Source organism: Bacillus rossius, chromosome 1 (assembly GCF_032445375.1).
Source record: "Bacillus rossius redtenbacheri isolate Brsri chromosome 1, Brsri_v3, whole genome shotgun sequence".
In the NCBI taxonomy this organism is placed as follows: domain Eukaryota; kingdom Metazoa; phylum Arthropoda; class Insecta; order Phasmatodea; family Bacillidae; genus Bacillus; species Bacillus rossius.
Window position 1 is genome coordinate 9,258,106 of NC_086330.1, and position 19,802 is coordinate 9,277,907.

The 19,802-nt window shown below is 38.7% G+C and overlaps 1 protein-coding gene across 1 annotated transcript in view; it reads right to left on the minus strand.

Moving 5' to 3' along the window:
* LOC134531952 (NAD-dependent protein deacetylase Sirt7) overlaps nucleotides 1–19,802 on the minus strand; it is a 48,845-nt gene that overhangs the window by 22,515 nt on the left and 6,528 nt on the right. The window contains exons 2-5 of the mRNA XM_063368048.1: nucleotides 15,423–15,520; nucleotides 13,776–13,991; nucleotides 1,603–1,774; nucleotides 59–295 (exon numbers count right to left, since the gene is read on the minus strand). Coding sequence (XP_063224118.1) covers nucleotides 59–295; nucleotides 1,603–1,774; nucleotides 13,776–13,991; nucleotides 15,423–15,520 — 723 coding nt within the window. The remainder of the gene's footprint in view (nucleotides 1–58; nucleotides 296–1,602; nucleotides 1,775–13,775; nucleotides 13,992–15,422; nucleotides 15,521–19,802) is intronic.

Consider the following 19,802-nt stretch of genomic DNA (forward strand, 5'->3'; position numbering starts at 1 on the left):
GCATCAGATATACTCTACACCGTATCTTTACTGTATTGTGCAGCTGGGTAATGCCGACCTTGAGGCTGGAGCCGAGGCACAGGATGACGTCCGCGCCGTCGGCCGCCCGGCAGGCCCCGGACCAGTTGAGGGGCCACTGCAGGGTGCCGCGCTCCCCGAAGTGCACGATGGTGTCCACCAGCGGGGTGGCGCACACGTAGCAGCGCCGGCGCGTGCGGTGGCTGAACCTGGCCGTGTGTTCCGTCACGTCGAACAGGCGCAGGTACTCGCGCGCCGGCTTGCAGCTGCGGCACACCTGCGCACACGCCCGCCATCCCGTCCCTCACCGCCGACCCCTTACCCGGGCACACACACGGTGCGCAGAGCTCCAGGGAAAACAACGCAATCTCAAAACTACTCGAGCCATCTGAGTGGGGTCTGCTTACGAAAAGCATTTTAGAGTTCGCCGAGGGCCAGAAAGTACTTTCGATTTCGGATTTAGTTTTTAAACTGTATTTTCAGAAGAGTTAAAATGGCTAAAACGCATGTTTTCAGAGTGATTTTTAGGCGTAAAACAACCAGTACAGATTCTTGAAAGCACTTAAGGGACTTGCATTACGCCTTTATCATCATTTTTCAGCCATATAATGTTACGGTCACCGCTCAGATCTCACAGTTATCCTGTGACGACGAGACAACTGCGCGGCATTTCAGAGCCTTGCGCTTAGAGGCGATACCGCGCTAGAAGCACCAACGATCGTCGCGCTTATCATCCCGCCTCACCGACACACGTACACCCCTGACGAGGCGGGCCCCTTAAGATATTTCTGTTATGTGCTTACTGATCAAGGATAACTTCTAAATAGGGTTATGACTGTGTTCATGGACCAGTCGCACAACAGGGTAGGCAGCTAGCAAACCTGTGATAAAAATTTTAAGTAAATACCAAAAAAATTGTGGATCGTGCTACACTTCACTATTGCAACAGGAAACTAAACACTATTTTTATCACAGTACAGTTGATAGCACTGACGTCAATGCGGGTTTTCAAAAAGCTAATATATTTACCATGAAACAGGAATAGAAGAAAAAGACTTTGTGTAACACTTGAATAAGAGTTGGGAAGGGGGGAAATAGGATGCATGTGTGTACATGGAACCGGTAAAAATAAAAATAAATCTCTGCTAAAATATTAAATTCTTCGGTAATAACATTTAAAAAAAAATTCCCTTACTATATAAAATGATATAATGCTATTTACAGTTACACTTTTAATTTCTGTGGAACGTATTCTTTGTTAACTTTTAAAATAATACATAGTATTTATGCACAGTTTCATTTAGTAAAATCAAATAATATTTATAATAAATTCATGAAATATGTACAAAGAATTTCTAAAATATTTCGAATACAGAAATATTGCCACAAAAAGAAAACCCAATTTTAGCAGCAACCAATTTCAAGCCTAAGACATTAAGGAGCTGCTCATCTAGGTTATGCTGGCAACCTAAGCCTGCGAAGGTATCCAAACTCGTTGCCGGTCCCAAGCATGAGTAAAGGAGAGAGGTCGGGACTTCTCCCTGATGAAAAGGAAAGGGGGAGTCTGGGAGTATCGGGCTGTACCTCGATGTACATGTTGCCGTGGACCTCGGAGAGAGCCTGGCGCGGCAGACCGCTGCGCAGGTGGAGGCCGTCGCAGTTCTGGGACACGACGTGCTTGAGGACTCCCGCGCGGTGCAGCGCCACCAGCGCCATGTGGGTGAGAGTGGGCTCCGCCTGCGTCAGGTCGTGGCGCCTGCGACACACACACACACACACACACACCACCTTCACCTCTCGCAGCCCAGTAGCGTTTACAGTCCCCTAATTATTAACTCTGTTTCCAGCAGAGAGTATACACAAAACAAGACCTTGCACAGAGTTTGGGTCTTAACACTAAAATCTGTACTTGTCTCGGTTTGTTTGCTCCCAGCCAACTTGCTTCTTCCCTAACCACAATCCTATTTATCTTCCCTTCCGCAATCCTTGTTTCCTTCCCCTCCCCTCTCCACATTTTTGTTCCTTCCCCTCCAATCATACTTTGCTTTTAATTTTTTTTTTTTTAACTTAAACCATTTTTCTTGACAAAACCAAAGTTTCAGTTTGAAATTCCTGCTACAATGCCAAACTCCAAAAACTGTGTGCGGAAGTGCAACCGTGTAATATGTTATGTCAAACGAAGTAAGAAAAGGCGTGTTATCTTTAAAAGATTTGTGCAATGGGAGTGCATGACTTGATGTAAGTTTTTGGACATACGCCATTGCTAAGAACTTTTTCTGTTGAAGAAAAACTAATAAATAAAATAAATAAATAAAAATAAAAATAAAAATACTCAAAAAAAGATACAAAAAACACACAAAATTAAGCAAACAATTGCTGTTGTCAACAAGGATATGAACACCACAAAATATTCCGAAACAGGAATATGGTCAGCAAACAAAGAAAAAACAAAGAAAAATGTACTGAGAGAACGAAAAAATCCCCACAAATGATGACAACACAAAAATATTGAAACTGTGCTGAATTATTTTGGGTTTCAATATTTTTGTGTTGTCATCATTTGTGGGGATTTTTTCGTTCTCTCAGTACATTTTTCTTTGTTTTTTCTTTGTTTGCTGACCATATTCCTGTTTCGGAATATTTTGTGGTGTTCATATCCTTGTTGACAACAGCAATTGTTTGCTTAATTTTGTGTGTTTTTTGTATCTTTTTTTGAGTATTTTTATTTTTATTTTTATTTATTTATTTTATTTATTAGTTTTTCTTCAACAGAAAAAGTTCTTAGCAATGGCGTATGTCCAAAAACTTACATCAAGTCAAGAAAAGGCGTCTCTTCGTCAGGGACTATCCCGACGCCGGCCTCGGACAAATAATTTAATTTAATTTAAAATTGTAAAGTACAGTAAATTCAGTGTCTGTAAAATAATCTTTATTGTTGCAACCACGAGTGTGTGTGTTTACAACGGGATCCAGCTACTACGAGATAAGTTATCTGCAACTTATATTGAGGCCTATGCTATTAGCTAAAGTTAGCCATTTTTAGCATTGTAGCGTCCTTAACATGTACTTTTATTGAAACTCACTTGTGAACCTTGTAACCATTTCTAAAGTCATTTACATATCCATTTGAAATTTTAAACATCTTTTTGAAGATTCTAGCAAATTAATTTAATATTTCAACGGTGATTATAGTGGGATTCTACTCAGAGGTCTGAGTGCAGAACTTCTGCTAACCCTGAGTCATAGCCGAGGCATAAACATCATATATTTGAGAAATACTGAGCTAGTAATTATTTCACGTACATTTTTACCGCAACTGAGCGACGGTAATTTGAATTATTTGAAATATTTTCCAACTAAACTTTTACAGAAAAGTTGGTTGGTGCTTCAAGCGCGGTATCGCCTCTAAGTGAAAGGCTCTGAAATGCCGCGCAGTGTATGTTAGGTACACCTACCACTATGTACAGCCCCAAGTTGTGTCGACACTTTTCTGTAATTAGTATGTTTTCTTGTGTAAGGATAACTGTGAAATTTGAGCGGTGACCGTAACATTACATGGTTGAAAAATGATGAAAAAGGCGTAATGCAAGTCCCTTAAGTGCTTTCAAGAATCTGTACTGGTTGTTTTACGCCAAAAAAATCACTCTGAAAACATGCGTTTTAACCATTTTAACTCTTTTGAAAATACAGTTTAAAAACTTAATCCGAAATCAGAAGTACTTTTCGGCCCTCAGCGAACTCTAAAATGCTTTTCGTAAGCGGACCCCACTCGGACTCTGAAGTTTATTTTTGTTCATGTTGGCTATATGTGAATTTAATTTTCTTTCTGTTTACAATATTTACAAATAGTTTGTTTTGAATGTTAATGTGGAGGGCAGGTATTTACAGAATTTTTATATTTAAAATTAGTCAGTTTACAATATTATGTTTATATGTTAACGTATTTTTTAATCGTTATTACTGAGTATCCTTTATTGCTATAAATTACGGCCATATTGCAATAAGTTTGTTGATTTAGGCTAACAATGAATGTTTAAATTTTGTAACAATTAAATAGATGAATTTTGTATTAGTGCAGGAACGCTAAGGAAAAAAGAAAGAGTCTTTGTGGAGCCATTGATTAAGTATGGCATGATCTAGGCTTGATGTCTACTTAAAAAGTTTTTAACGTCAGGAGATGGCCTAATAACATCAAGATTTGTACTTGAGGATAATCCTGTGACATTTGGCTACGAGTGGAAAGATAAATTGTACCAATCAGGTTTGATATTGGCTTGATTTGGCCAGGTACAGAATTGTTGAGGCCTTAGGCTTTATTCTGTCAAAGAAGTCTTCAGGTAAGCCTGAAATACCTGAATAATTCAGAGCATCATAACAAGTTTAGGATCTATTTCTGATATTTATTTGACAAAGCCTTGAAAATTAGTTTTTGGTGACTGTTAATTTGGTTGTAAGATGTCCAAGTTATTACGCCAATGACTTACGTTACGCGTGGAATTCTTTTGTTTGAAGTTCACCATATTATTATTGGCACCAGACTAAACGGATAGGTTAAAAGCTACATAAGAAAGTATACTTTGTCGACAAACCCAGAGGTTAGGGATCAGAATCTCAGTGTGACCGACTGAAACTAGTTTTAGTAAATATAAACATGTTAGATGGTTTTCGTACAAACTGACGTGTACCATGAAAGTTTTGCAGTCATGATTATATTCAATCAGGGTGTCCAGTGAAAATGGATTTCAAAAATCCCTGACATTTCCCTGTTTTCCCTGACAAAATTAGGATTTGCCCTGACACTATGCTCGTTCCCATTTAAATTCTTATAAACTTTGTAAATATTTTTTACACTATAATATATGTAAAAATATACTGCGAAATTTTAAGCAACAGCAACTGTGTAAATAGGTCTAATACTAAAATACAAAATGTGAAAAAAAATATATGAAATATGTTTATTGTACTCACATATCACCATGTTCCTCAATTTCTTCAAGAGTTACTCACTAGATGGTTTTGAAAACATAAGTCAGTTCCACTTCATATTTAAAAATAATATATATAGTATTCAAATTAGCTAAGTATGCAATAGTTCCAAACTTAAAACTTTAAAAAAACCTTTTAAGTCCAATCACAAATTAAAATTTTAACAAAGGTTTTTCTTAGCAGCACTACTTTTTTAAAGCTTCTATCTGGAAGCTTAATACAGCAGCTTCTTTTTCAGCATCTTCCAAGATTTTCTTTTTCTTAGCTTCCAAAGCAGAGAGTTCAGCGGCTGCTTTTCTTGTTCTTCCTTTTCCTGTAATAACTTCTTCTGTTGTTCCGTGTATTCCTTGTATTTTAAATATGCATTACGAGCAGCATGAATAAATCTTTTAGATACGACAAAATTATCCAGACCTCCAGCTGACAAAATACCATCATGAATTGTACGCTGAGCAATCAGTGAAATGTCCAGCTGATTTTCTACCAAGCACTGTTTGTTTATTGAAAATCCCCTTTCTACTGCTGCGTTGCCATGAGACATAATAAATATTTTCAAAAAAGATGCTAAATGCCCTGTATTTTCACTACAGTAAACATTTAAAAGGTCAAACCAAAACTTATCCAGGCGTACTTTGGATCGGACATGGAGTTTCAAATGTTCCTGCACTGCAGTCAATGAACACAATCTTTTGAATTCCTTCGATATTTTATCACCTTGAATTCCAGAGAGCCAATTATGACTAACAAATATATCTAAGGCACATGACAGCCTCTTGATCGCCAAATCGGGAATAAGGGCTACAGAAGGATCAGCAAATGAAATGCCTCTTGTCAAGCTGAATGTAAGAGGTGAGCGCTTTAAAATCCTTTTCACACATTCCTGCAGGCATTTTAGACAGTCTGCTCTAAATAATTCCATATCCTTCTGACTTGCATTTTCTGAACGTAAAACCTAAGTCAATTTTTTTACTTGACAAAAGATTATTTGCAGATAAATCTATTTTGCTCAGGGTAGTATTTGCCATTACGTCTGCTTTGACAAATCTAGTCATAAAATTCTTGATGACTGAAGAAAAGTCGGAAAAGAGGTACGGCGCCATGGGGTCATTTGTTTGATATTCTTTGAGAAGTGGTTCAACTTCAGCAGCAACAGATGAAAAAAAAGCAAGTTTAGGTCCAAGTAACACATCTTTAATAGCACTTTTCACTATAACAAAACTAGCACACGTAGGTTCTGTATTTGACTTTAGACCAGCAACATAGTTCCGAAGATTTGGTAAAATTTTCAATGCTCTGTCTGCTACAGGAACGTTGTCTAACCAACGAACTGGACCAAAATTTTAGAGGAAACAAGCTGGAACCAGTTATTCTAATGTAGTCTGCACGACGAGTGGGGATGTTATGAAACAGGTTGTAAATAGCACGCAAGAATTTAACAATTTCCCAACCAGTTTCCTTCATTGCGCCTTTGAAGGCACAGTGTAATGAATGTAAGCCACAAGTGCCGATATCCAATATTACCCCCTCATCAGTACGACCTTCCTTCAAATCTTGCTTCAAGTCTTTTAAAAACCGCAAATTTACATTGGGGCCATCCATCGACACCTGTATAATTTTGTGTAATGTATTCACAGGCAAAGAGTTTTTAAAAGCACTTAACAGGTCTGCTGCAGTCGAATGGCCGAGAAATGCTGATGTAAGATATTGAGTGCAAGTAATTGAATCATCTTCATTCCAGTAACGGACAGAAATGTCCATTTGCTGTTTCTGGGCAATTTTATTTTAACTTTCATCAAAGCCAACTACAAGATGAGAAGATTTTGATATATCAGCATGCAGTTCCTTTTGAAATTCTGGAGCCAATCCGTGAACTATTGTATAGGATACTTTCGATTTTCCCAACTGCAATTTAGCTGCAATTTTGCTGTCGTGATACATCTTACGATGCATTGCTAAACTATTTTCTGCATTCCTTAAGGAATTATGAGCCATAACACAATACAAACACCAAAGTATTTCGGCACGTGTTACAGAATCATTTAATAAGTAATTTGTCAATGATTTTGATTCCTTTCTAGCACTGCCACATGTGCACGTGCAAGAACATGTTGCGGATGGGTTTAGATAAGAATTATCAGCATTCGAGGAAGTATCAGGCAGAGATTTAGAACTGCTGACTGGATCTGTTTGGAACAACGGAGGGGAAGATACTTGAGGTGAGCTGGGTACATCAGAACTAAACAATTTTGAAGATTCAGACAAAGGTGAAGAAGACTCTGAAGCAGAATTATTTTGTGACGCTGCTGATGTAGGCCTAGTTGTTTTACAGTACACTGCTATGGATGAACTCATGTGAAATCCTTGCACTCTTCTGCTGTGTTTCACTCCAGATGCATGACTGATAAGAGCCTGCTTCCCCATATTACTCAGTTCAATCCTGTGATTGCAAAGTTTGCACCAAGCTGCATATGGGCTGCCATCAATAGCCTGAGCCCATGAGAGGGATGGGTTCTGGTTCCATTCATCCCTGAATGTAGTTTTTCTGAGTTTTGAAGCCATGTTGTGACCTATTAAAATAAAATAATTTTTTACCTTTATCACACTAATCTTTAAAATAATATTCTTGTGAGAAAATTAACCTATTTTTCATTAATTAGCAAATAAACATTTCAGGCACCACAAACACAGATAAAATCAATGCAAGTACATAGGCCTATCAGCACATATTTTCTATACAAAGTAACCGTCAGCTTCAACTTCAAGCATCTTTTATAAGATAGGCCTAGGCCTAATGTAAACTTATGAACTGAAAATAAATCTGAAAAAATATAGGATATGTTCCAGCAACAATAGCTTGTTTCAGGAAATAGTCACATTTTATCTACAAAATTGCTGTGTGTTCATGTATTTTAAAAAATTTGCATTGTCTGGCCTGGCCTACTTCGAAGCAAGAAAAATGCCTAACTAACGTAAAATTCAAAAAATAAATAATATAGTACGTTACAACATGACTTGTGTTTGACCCGATTTATAAACTCTGCAAGCACGCATGTCCGAATCAAAAAGTTGAACTCTCACCTTCTTAATGTTCCGGTTTATAAACAGTTTATAAACCGGAACGTGAAAAAAGGTGAGTGTTCTACTTTTTGCTTTACTCAGACATGCGTGCTTGCGGAGTTTACAAACCAAGAACATCACGAACTGTTGCCGAGCGAACAAAACAAATTAGGCAACAGTTTGCGACTTGCCCATAGAGCAACTATAGTAGAGTATACATACATTTTGTTTCTTACCTTTGTTTGGCTGATGATATAATAATTCACTTATCCATCAACAAAAACGATAACCAAAATCAACAAGAGTACACAAATGCGCGCCATTTTGGCCAGCCTAACAGGCCGCAATGTGTACAGCCATGTGCCGATTATAATCGATACGTCGATCATTGTGTACGCGGCGAATTGAACAATCGATATGCATATTGTATCGTGCTGCTGCGTGAAGAACAAACACGGCCAAAATTTCCAGACGATTTTTAAAAAATCCCTGACATTTCCCTGACTTTTCCCTGACACACGAAATTCCCTGACAATTACCAGTTTTCCAGGTTTTCCAGGTAGCTGGACACCCTGTCAATCATAAAAACAGTATTCTCAGCCAATTTTAAAACTGACTCTACTATAGCTATGTTTATAGGTTATTTTTATTAGAAGGAACTGTTTGAGTAAGGTTTGTTTCAACGTAATTGAGTAATGTTAATTGGTGTATTTTTCACGTATATAACACTTTTCAACCACTGTTTTATGTACAAGAAGGTATTATGTAATCTGATGGTTTTGTTTGTGTGTTATGTTGATTGAAGTATTTTGTTGCATGGTAATTCAATTTAACGGCACTATTAAAATACTTTTATTTTGAATATTTTGGGTGATTTGCACATAATAAGTGTTGAAAGAGTATCGTGCAACTTCATAGGTACCTGTTTGTATATATATTTGTTGCAATTAATTTTATTACATGAATAATAGTAGGAACATGGCGCCCATTTTTCTTAGTTCTGAATACAAATATTAGAAAGGTTGACGTGCAGCGTGCCGCGCACATCTGTAATCTCAAAGCCGTCAGCCCCTTCCTTCCTAAACATGTGCGGGCCGTCACCGCCTGGCCGCCGCCGCCGCACCGCCCGTTGCCAGGGCAACCACGCCGCGTCCTTGGTTGCCATGCCAACCAGCTGGGTGCGCGCGTTCCATTCCCTCACCGTCCACCAAACCCTCGCCCACCCCTCTCTATACGGGCCAACCGAGTATGCGCGCATACTCCCCCCCCCCCCTCCAACACCATCATCGGGCGCCACCCCGCCTACCCCCTCAACCATCAGGCCAGCACGGCACGTCCGACGGCTGGAGTTCTTGGAAGCGGCCAGCGATTCCCAGAAACCCTCTCCTTCCGACGTCACCCATCGGCCCTCAGGAGGGGTATATAAAGCGCCCTTGGCCAAGGAAGTACCCAACCCCCGCATGGTAGACTCTTTCTACTCTGGCCAACTCTTCATCCAGACCATCCTCTGTCTCCTGTACTTTCCTACAATTAATGCATGTAAACTTGCATCCCGCATGAAAGTGCCCAGGGTATTCCCTGTGTCTATGCAGGTTTTACCTGGGCCCAACTTAACTAGTAGTTTAGACTAGAGATAAGAGTGAGGGGAGTTAGTCATGGCAACAATCGCTGCCATGGCTGGCCAATCCCCTCCTAGCACACGATGCATGTGACCCTTTCCCTGCATGGCTAATCCCAGCATGACTAAGGCGTGATAGGCTTCGGCTTGAGACGCACTTAAGTCACTCCCTAACCCGGACCCCTCCCAAACACACTTAGTTTTTAGTTAGGTTAGGGAAAAAAAAATCGGAACAGGCAGTTGGTGCCCCAGGGGCACCTCAGCCGGCTCACCGCGCCGCCAGCGCCGAGCCCATCATTGCTGCTCGCCGAGCCCATCATTGCTGCTCGCCGAGCCCATCATTGCTGCTCGCCGAGCCCTCAGCGCCGAGCCCTGCAAGACGCCCGAGTGCCGACGGTGGCAGACTACGGCCAACCGCTATTAGCCATAGCGACAGATAGGACCTGCCTGTCTATAGGCCGCAGAGTAGGAGTATTGAACCAGTTCAGAAACAACTTGTACAAGGGAAGGCTGTCACCCCGCTTGTGACTTGAGGGAATAAACCTGTCTACTGAGACAACGTGTATCATTTCGGGGAGAGGGAAGACCCGGGACACCCTGGCCACCTAGCCAATGCAGCCTGCGACATTACCCGGAGGGAACGGTGCACAGCAGTCATCCGAGCTCCCGCAGCCGCCTTCGCAGCCACCGAGTCTCCAGGGTAAGCCACAACCGACCGATGCCCTTCTCTCACCGAAGAGCGGTCAACCACCGACCCCAGGCACAGACCAGCTCAAGTGCCACACCTCCCACCTATCCTCTCCCAATCCCAGTAGAGGGTGATTCCCGTGACCCAGCCCCATGGGTCTACTAAAAAAGCCTGAGACCGAGCTGCAGCCGAGAGGAGACAGCGTGGGGCAGCCCGACTCCCTCAACAGCATACTTCCCAGCACCCCTCCGAACCAAACCAACCCAGGCATCTAAAGGGCGGGTGATTGACAAGGCGGTGCTAAGGGCCCTCAAAGAGACACGACCAGTCACCTCCAGGGCATCCCTCGGTGGGGAAAAGTCCCCGAGCTGATCAGGCGATTCCTACCTACTCCCCCCCAGAACCTTCACTAAGGAGGACAACCGTCAGCCAGGCAACCCCTCTCCAATCACCAGGCAGCAAACACGAATCGTAAGCAAAGGGCGTCTCCACTATCCGGAGCTGCCGCGCTGCGCGACAAGGTATCACACTCAGATCACATAAATTCACACTCTACACTTTGTAAGTAAACATAATTGATTTATCGAGGTGGTAGCAGTGTTGGATCACATTGGGTAGGCGTACAGAAGTGGCGCCCAACATGTAGACAACAGGCATTAGGCAACACACACACTAATTATTTCACACGAGAGGTTGACAAATATTTAGCTAATTAATTTTCAAGTCATTCTGAGTAACAAGTTGTCACTATCTTATAACATAAGTTTCTTTACATACAAGTATGTTTTACTTTAAAAGTAGTCTTATAATCAAGGTCAACTAAATTCTGCCTAGCACATATTTTTTTTAATTTGTGATTAAAATACATTTCATTCAAAGTCTCCTCATAATCAAGATTATAATATGTTCACTGTTGCCTCATATTCCAGGTTGTATTACCATATTTACCCACTTATGGGTGGCACATTTTATGCCAATTTTTAGTTTAAAAATATGTAGTGCAACCCTATGCTAGTATTAGACTTTGGATTCCATAATAATAATAATAATAAAAATAATAATAATAATAATAATAATTTACTGTGGTTAAAGTGTACATAAATAATTAATCTATGTTTGTTTTTAATAAATATAAATTCACGAGTAAGTATAATTTGTTTAATCAAGATATCTCAACTGTAGTGTGAATCTCTATTAACAGTGCAGTTACTGTGAGTATGCATCTGCCGTGTACCGGGTCTGCTGCACTCCAATGAAATGAGGGGGGGGGGGGGGGAATTGTGTGTGTGTGTGTGTGTGTGTGAGAGAGAGAGAGTGAGTGAGTGTGTGTGTAATTGTGTGTGTGAGTGAGTGAGTGTGAGTGTGTGATTGTGTGAGTGTGATTGTGTGAGTGTGTGTGAGTGTGTCAGTGAGTGTCAGTGAGTTAGTGAGTATGTGTGTGAGTATGTGTGTGAGTATGTGTGTGAGTATGTGTGTGAATGTGTGTGTGAATGTGTGTGCAAGGCCATGTGGCAGTGTTGACAGTTCTCCCTCCCTCTCATCGTTGTAAATGTCAGTGAACTGGCATGCACACAATTCATATGTCTATCTTAACAGGTGTTTAAGAAGCAACTGTAACCAATCATTTTTGAATGATATTTCCCATTCTTTCAACTCAAAATTCCGTGACAAAACTGAAGCCATCATGGTGTTTATAAGTGCACCTTTTATATTCCTCCAGCCCTGTACAAGTTGGCTGGTAATGTGAGTACTATATGAGGAAAGGAACTTACAAAGAGTAGCTCCGCCACCTATTCTCTCTCCGCGGCAAAGGGATTGATAAAAAAAAATTGGTTGTCTGTAAAGTCGGTTTACGGACGATAGTTTAACGTGACGTCATAACAAAACATTGATGAAATGATTGATTCAGAAGAAAAGGAAATATCATATTCGGCCTGAGACTGAGCCGTAATAGGTTTTCGCAACCAAACCATTTAGGCATTAAAAATGTTATATTCTTTTAGGAAGAATTTTTTTTTAATTTTGTCTATCTTTTGTATGATAAAATCTACCTATGCATACTTTTATGAATAAAATTGAATCATTTTTATTGAATTATCACTATTTTGTATGGATACAAAGGAGTGAAATGAAATGTACAATTTAATTAATAAATTTACTTTTATTTGCATTCATTATTCAAATATATTTATTACTTTTGAAATGTTACGTGTGCCGTATTTATTTTTACAAGTACAAAAAAAAATTCGCAACTGCCGGGATTCGAACCAACAACCTTACAATTAGAAGATAGCGCCGCTGATCGCTCGCCCACGAGGCCATATTCGATCATAAATAGTTTCAGATGTTATATATATATATATATTTATAAAAATTTTGTTCACGGTAGGGGAATAATATTATTTCGTTTTTATAACTCGATTTTATAACAAATACACATCCCAAATACACCAAACTTATTTTTAATGTGTTACAATATTTTTTAAAACATTGTGCAAAAGATCCCGGTTGTAATTTGAATTATTATGTGTAACTGTAAAACACCATTGTTGGTTCAAAACGTATTTGAATATTCAACATTACTTTTAAATAACTGTACCGATTGTGCTGAAAATCGGTGGACAATCGTTAAATTACATAATATTAATAATTCAAACGACGAAAATATGATTGAAAAGTCAAATCGATGGTCGTTCCAATCGAGTGGAAGAGAGATGCCACTCATGTGTAGGCCCTACAATGAGCATGAAGAGAGATGCCACGCATGCGTACAATGAGCAAATAGGACACATCCGTAGTGGGACATCCGTAGTGGGACACTTTTTCGTGCGTGCAGCCGGCATTCATCGATTTATTAGACGTTGTCACGTCAAAAAATAACAAACAAAAGGGTATAAAAAATCGTAGTCTTCTCCTTTGTCTTTTTGTTAGGTATTGTGAGAGTTGGAGGGGTCATAAATATGGCGTGGGTGGGGAGTGGGGGCTGCCTTGCACTCTCCTGTAGTACACAGACAAAGAAGAACTTACCTGCCAATAAGCTGAGACACGGAACACAAAGACTTCACTTCTATCCATGGCACTCTAGTGAAGACAAATATGGTGTGACCCTTATTCGAGAGCGACCCTTACAGTGAAAAATTTAAGATTTTTATGCCCATCATTAAATGTGCGACCCACACTCAGGAGTAACCCTTCTGCTGGCAAATACGGTATGTATTTGAAGACATCCTACATTAGATAACTTTATTTTGCTCTGCAGTGTATTCATATGAAATAATTATTTATTTCTATTTCCCCCTTTTATTTTCAATAATATAAATTTCATTTCAGGGGCAGAGAGTTCTCGCATTACAGAAAGTTAGGTGGCTTGAACCAGGGAACAAACGAGAGAGCTCGGACCGCACGCACCCCACGTCCTTGCCCTGCTGCAGGAGGGTCCAGATGCCGTTGGAGCCGCGGTAGTCGGGGATGCGGGCGGCCGTGCTGATGCCCGCGCCCGTGTACACCACGAGGCGGTGAGCCGTGGCCACGGCTGCCGCCAGCTCCCCACACTTCTCCCCCAGCACGCACGGGGCGTCCTCCAGCTCCTGCAGCCGGTCCTTCAGCCGCTGCCGCCTCGCCAGCCTGCCCGGCACACCGCGGCACACGTCGCAGTTCACTTCCGTTCCCGCGCGACACCTTCTCTCAGCCACGTAACCAGCTGCTTGTCAATTCAACTTAAAAGCAACAATCAGAAGCTGAATTACATCTCGCATGACTTCGTCACCACTTGTGATATTAATAAGTGTGGTTTATATTGAAAAGTTTTTTATGACAATATTCAAGAAATAATAGTTTGAAAACTTAAGTCAAGGAAAGTAACATTTCCAAAACGTTATCATCGGTGTGAACTTGGAAGATAAGCTACATGGAGAATAGTTGAGTTCGCAACAAGAATTATTATTAAATGAGTTGAATGAATTGTTAGTGGATAGGCTTACCAAGAGCCAATACACAGCAACAACTACTCATAGATTTTAATTATACATAGTGGACAGCCATAGTATAAACCACTATAAAGAAATGCATGAACTTCGGTTTTGGTGTAGAAGAATCGGAGAAAAATTAATGATTGTTGTACTATGTTGATTCGTCATATCAAGTCACGAGAACAACACCCAAACCAGTTTCTGCATTCTGGAACAATTCATGAGGACTATATGACAAGTTTACACTTTTGAATACACATTTGAATACAGATCACTAAGGTATTTATAGGGTTTATGCTCCATGATCTGTAGATTAGAAGGTGTAAAAGGATAATTTATGAATGAAAGTGTTCATTTTGTGTGTCGAACAGTAGTCTTTACTTAGTAAACCTGGCATACTACTGAATTATATTATTTCCACAGAGACATTTTGTTTTGATTTCCTCAGAGACATTTACACACTACTGTTTACATGTAACACCAGGGGATATCTGATGATAAAAATTCTCTATTCATTGATCTTCAATTGTAGAAAGTCAAGGTTAAAAGTAACTTTAGGTTGTTCTAAAAGATTATCATTTCAAGGAATTGTGGAGATTTTAATATTTAGATAACGATTAAGAATTATGATTGAACTTTAACCATATGATTTGGATGCTAGTTCTAAAATTAAACAGTTAGAGAGAGCTATATGTAATATGTATGATAAAATCCGAGTAACTCAAACTCTGTTGTTGTTTAGTGTCACATACGGTGTAGATATTGCTAATGAAAGAAATTTTGATTATAACACCGAATATCTTGGATTATTTACTCAATAATAGAGACTTCAGATATGAAAATCATTATTATACTAGAGAGTATAAGAAGTTATTTGCAATGGTGCTCGAATATAATATCTATTTAGGTGTATTCTTGAGCATTCTAATAAATTTAACACAAGGTTTCATGAAATTAAAATATTGGATATTACAAATAACCACATGATGGGTTTAAAGAAAAATGCTGATTTTACATTGAAAAATCATAAGAACCAATTTTGGAAAGAATAAATGTTAATTCCCCCAGTTCCTAAAACTAGCTGCACCTCTGCTTCACTTCCTTCACCAGCTCCGAGCAGTTACGCAAGACCTCCTTCTCTTCTTCAGTCACGTCTTGCTCTGGCTTCTGCACTATCACTGTGACCTGCACATACATGGAACACATACTAACTGCATTACAAAAATAATTAGTAGATTTCAAACACATGTTATCGTGGTAAACAAAGAAGCACTTTCCAGTACAGCAACCTGTTATGGGAAAGTCAGAGCACAAAACAGACATGCAGACTACGTGTAATTTTCACCAAGACTGCGTTTATTGCAACATCACTTCTTCCAGGTAATACACAAATCAGTACCACCAACTGAGCATTAAACATAATGAAAAATTCTCATACACATCAAAATTGACTAATACCAACACAACCTAGTACTGTAACACCACAGGAAGTATTTAAACACATAGGAAATTCTAAATGTATTACAGAAATTACATCCCAAATCCATAAAAAAAACTTTCAACATATCCTTGCATACTCTAACCCAAATTGAACACATATGAGGAAGTTCATTTTCACGGGCGGAGGCAGGGTTGGGGTAAAGGCAGCATACATCACCCCATATCCCCAAGATGGGAAAAAATATCGCTGAAGACAGTATGTCAGATTGGGTGCTGCAATCATTTAAACTGTGTGAGAAACCGTGTCACCTACGGTTTCTACTTTAGACCCGTGTGTCAGTGTCAAAGAAAGTTTTTCTTTAAATGTGAGTTAAAATTATAATATTTTTTTTCTAATACTCCCCCTTCCCAGACCAATCAAAAAAAAATTCCAGTTTCCACCACTGTATATTTCAGCCTAATTTCCAAAGGAAAATATACTGAGATTGTGTGTGTTGTGTGTTGTATTTGGTTTTTTGTATGTTGTGTACATACATGTATGTGTACAAGTGTGCATGTGGCATGCACACATGCCCTAAATGACCAGTTTAACAATAACTTACAAAATTTGCACTACATCAAAAAATTTACTCTATATTGTTTTATAAATTTTCTAACTAATAAATGATAAGGAAATAATTTGTTTGTTAGAAAATTGATAAAATTTCTCTTTTTCATATTTGGTTAAAATTGGTTTTCTAATACTAGCACTTTTCATCATCATCATCACGTCATCTTCGTCACGTCGTCACCGTCACCGTCGTCGTCACCGTCGCCACCACCATCATAATCATCATATGCTTCAAGGTTCAAGCCTGCGGCCAAGTCAGCAAAGTAAAATTCTTCCATCTTCCTCTGACCCCTCCACCATTCCCCATCCTTCAATCTGTTCCAGCACTTTACTTAGGCCCTGAACGACCAATTATGAAATAACTCACAAACTATGCATTACACCATACAAATAATTCAACAGAAAATATATTTATAATTTTAATTGTTATATTTTTTCTTCACCAGATTAGCAATGGATACGTTTAACAAAGATTTGGACAATTTACCACTTTATAATACGACATGAGATATCAACTCTTTTATGCAACTAAATCTGAGGATATTTCAATACTTGAGTCAATTATTTCTTATTGAGATATAAAAATTATTTCAGTATGTAGTATGTCCATTGAATATTATCACTGATTGGCAAAAATGTTTGCTTGTCGTAGCTTAAAGAAAACACAAATATTGGTGCCTATCTAGTGGTTCACTAGTGTAACGACCAAATTAGTGGCAAGGCAAAAAAAAAAGTTTTGCTATAAAAACTGTAAATATAAAATTATTTCTGTATTCACATGTATTACGAATAAAACTTAACCATAGACAGCAATTATCACTGCCTCGTTTTCACCAACATAAGGCAGAAGTACCGAGCGATGCATAATTTTGAGCAAATTGTGTGTGCAAAACTATCCATTTTTAAAGTCTTCTTATGAGAGAGATAAATTTATTCTTGATGAAATGAAAATGTATTACAGTACACAGATGCCTTGGGAATAATATGACACCATAGAAGAGTAAACACAACCTCTCTAGGTGTAAAACAAATTCATAAATGTTGAGTTGCGCTTGACCCATCATGATGAATAAAATGAGTGCTAATTGGCATGATTGGCATCTGACAATGTTATATCTGAGAAAGTGTGTAGGCTACTTGAAGAAAAATCTTTTAAAAAATTATTCATAAGTAAAATAGTTTAAAATTTTTGCAATTAGCGCTGATATAAATGATATAATACATGCTACTTTTGTTAATTTAGGTACTACCTAAATTTCTTTTTTCACAGTAAAATACTATTGGCCATGCTCTTTTAAATACAAAAGGGGCATTCCATGCCAGATCATCCAGGGGTATCCACCCCGCTTTCTCAGATTTGTATAAAATTTGGTACACAGTATCTTCAGACAAATATAAGAACCTGTTTTTTTTTTTTTTTTTTTTTCATTTGTGGAATACTGGCTCTAGTTTGGAATGTAAAGCCCTTCAAAGTCTCCCTCTGTTTGGTGGAATTTTTTTTTTTAATCCGCAACCAAAGTCGAGTGACACATCTTGCTTCAACTTACATTTGTAATAACAGTTATTAATGGAGAATCATGAAATTCCCCATGCTTCAAAATTTTACGTAGATTTCAAATATCACTCGTAAAATGTAATTAAATGCCCAGAATTAAGTGCAAATTATGATAGAAGTGGAAAAATCTAATTACCAAAAATTGTAAACATCAGTTCAGTAATCATATTACAACCTTTTTCTATTAAATTTGACAATATCGGGCTTGGTACTATTAGAAAGAACACAAAATTTGTTACAAAATGATGAAATATAATTTGTGGAAATTTACCTTCCTTCTTTATAAAATCATGCTTTTTTTGTGAAAGAAGTGGTTAATATGATTATAAATCAGTTTTAAGTTTACAAAATAATTTTTACATGTAAAAGCAAATATGTAGTCTAATTTTTAATGCAAAAATGTTTGAAATAATTATTTAGCCTTGTTGGAAATGCATATTTATTATACTGTAGGCCTATATATGAAAAATACAAATGAAAAGAAGAAAAAGTTTGAAGAAAAGATATGGTTCAATAATGTTTGGTCACTCAAACAGTTCACATAATATTGCATCTTCTTGCTTAAATATATATGATGTATTATATTGAAGCAGTGCGGGCACTGCTTAGCCTTCCATCCCCTCCTTTCCCCTCCCCTTTCCTCCTTTCCCCTTCCTACCTTCCCCGCCGCGCCACCAGCGCACTCTGCCGTGTATTGTTCCCGACCTATATAGCCTCGGCACCCAGGCTATTTGCCGCAGTCTTCCAGTCGTTTGACACGAGGACTGTCACTTGGGGCTGGCGTCGCGTTGGTATGTACTCGGCTGTGAAACTTGACTTCTGTAATTTTCTGTAATTAGTATGTTTTCTTGTTCTTGCTTGCGCGTTGTGGCTGCGCTTTCACACTTTTAGATTTTTGCCATGTTTAGTAAAGTTTGTCATCTCTCTTGGACCCTTCAGGTCAGTGCTTAGTTGGATTCTTTGCCTTAGTTTCTTTTGCTCACGCCGAGTACTACCGGTAGCTTATGTAACAGTGTTTTTCTGCGGATGTATATGGGCATGCCATGATAGCTTTGGACACTTCTTGTCAAGCCGTGTCGTAACGGTAATAGTATTTGTATGTAATTGTAAGTGTAATTTCTTTCTTTCTTGTTGTTGCCTAGCGGCCCATATGATTGCGCTACGTTAAACGCGTTGTCAGCTTTCCCCATTTATCACACCATTGTTTTAACTTGTATCTGTGTATTCCCGCGGAAATCGAATTATTATATGCATTGTATGCATTGTTACTAATAAATTGGCTTGCTTGTTATTTCACATTTTTTGACTTCTTTTCTTGCAGCACGAGTGCACCACTGTTGTGGTCGTACTACCACGACCCCTTGTTTATGTTGACTTTCAGTTGTAGGTGCGGCTATAATATTGCATCATCTAAATGTTTACGTAGGGTGATCTCGTAGAAGATATTAGTCAGTCACAGGTTGTCAAGTGTGTAGGAGTCTTAAGAGCTGCTATTTTTCTGTGTACTTCAATAAGTTGTCTGGGATTGTTTAATCTATGACTGTTAATGTTTGAGTGTTGACATCTAGCTGATTTTATTTATTTATTTTTGATAAGTTATTTGCTTTGTATTTTCTGACTGAAGTGGGTAAAACCGACAGTTCTTTTTTACAATCTACAACAGCTACCAGTTTATATGAAAAGTGTAGTGGTCTTTTTATTAATTCTGTGTGACAAGAAGATAATTCTTAATATTGCTGAACTTGTTGATTAAAAAGAAATTCTGCTTTGGTGGGTAGATGGATTCACACCGCATTCAAATTCAAGTACATGTTCACACCACTATTAAATACTACGAGGAAGCTTTTAAAAAATGTTGTGAT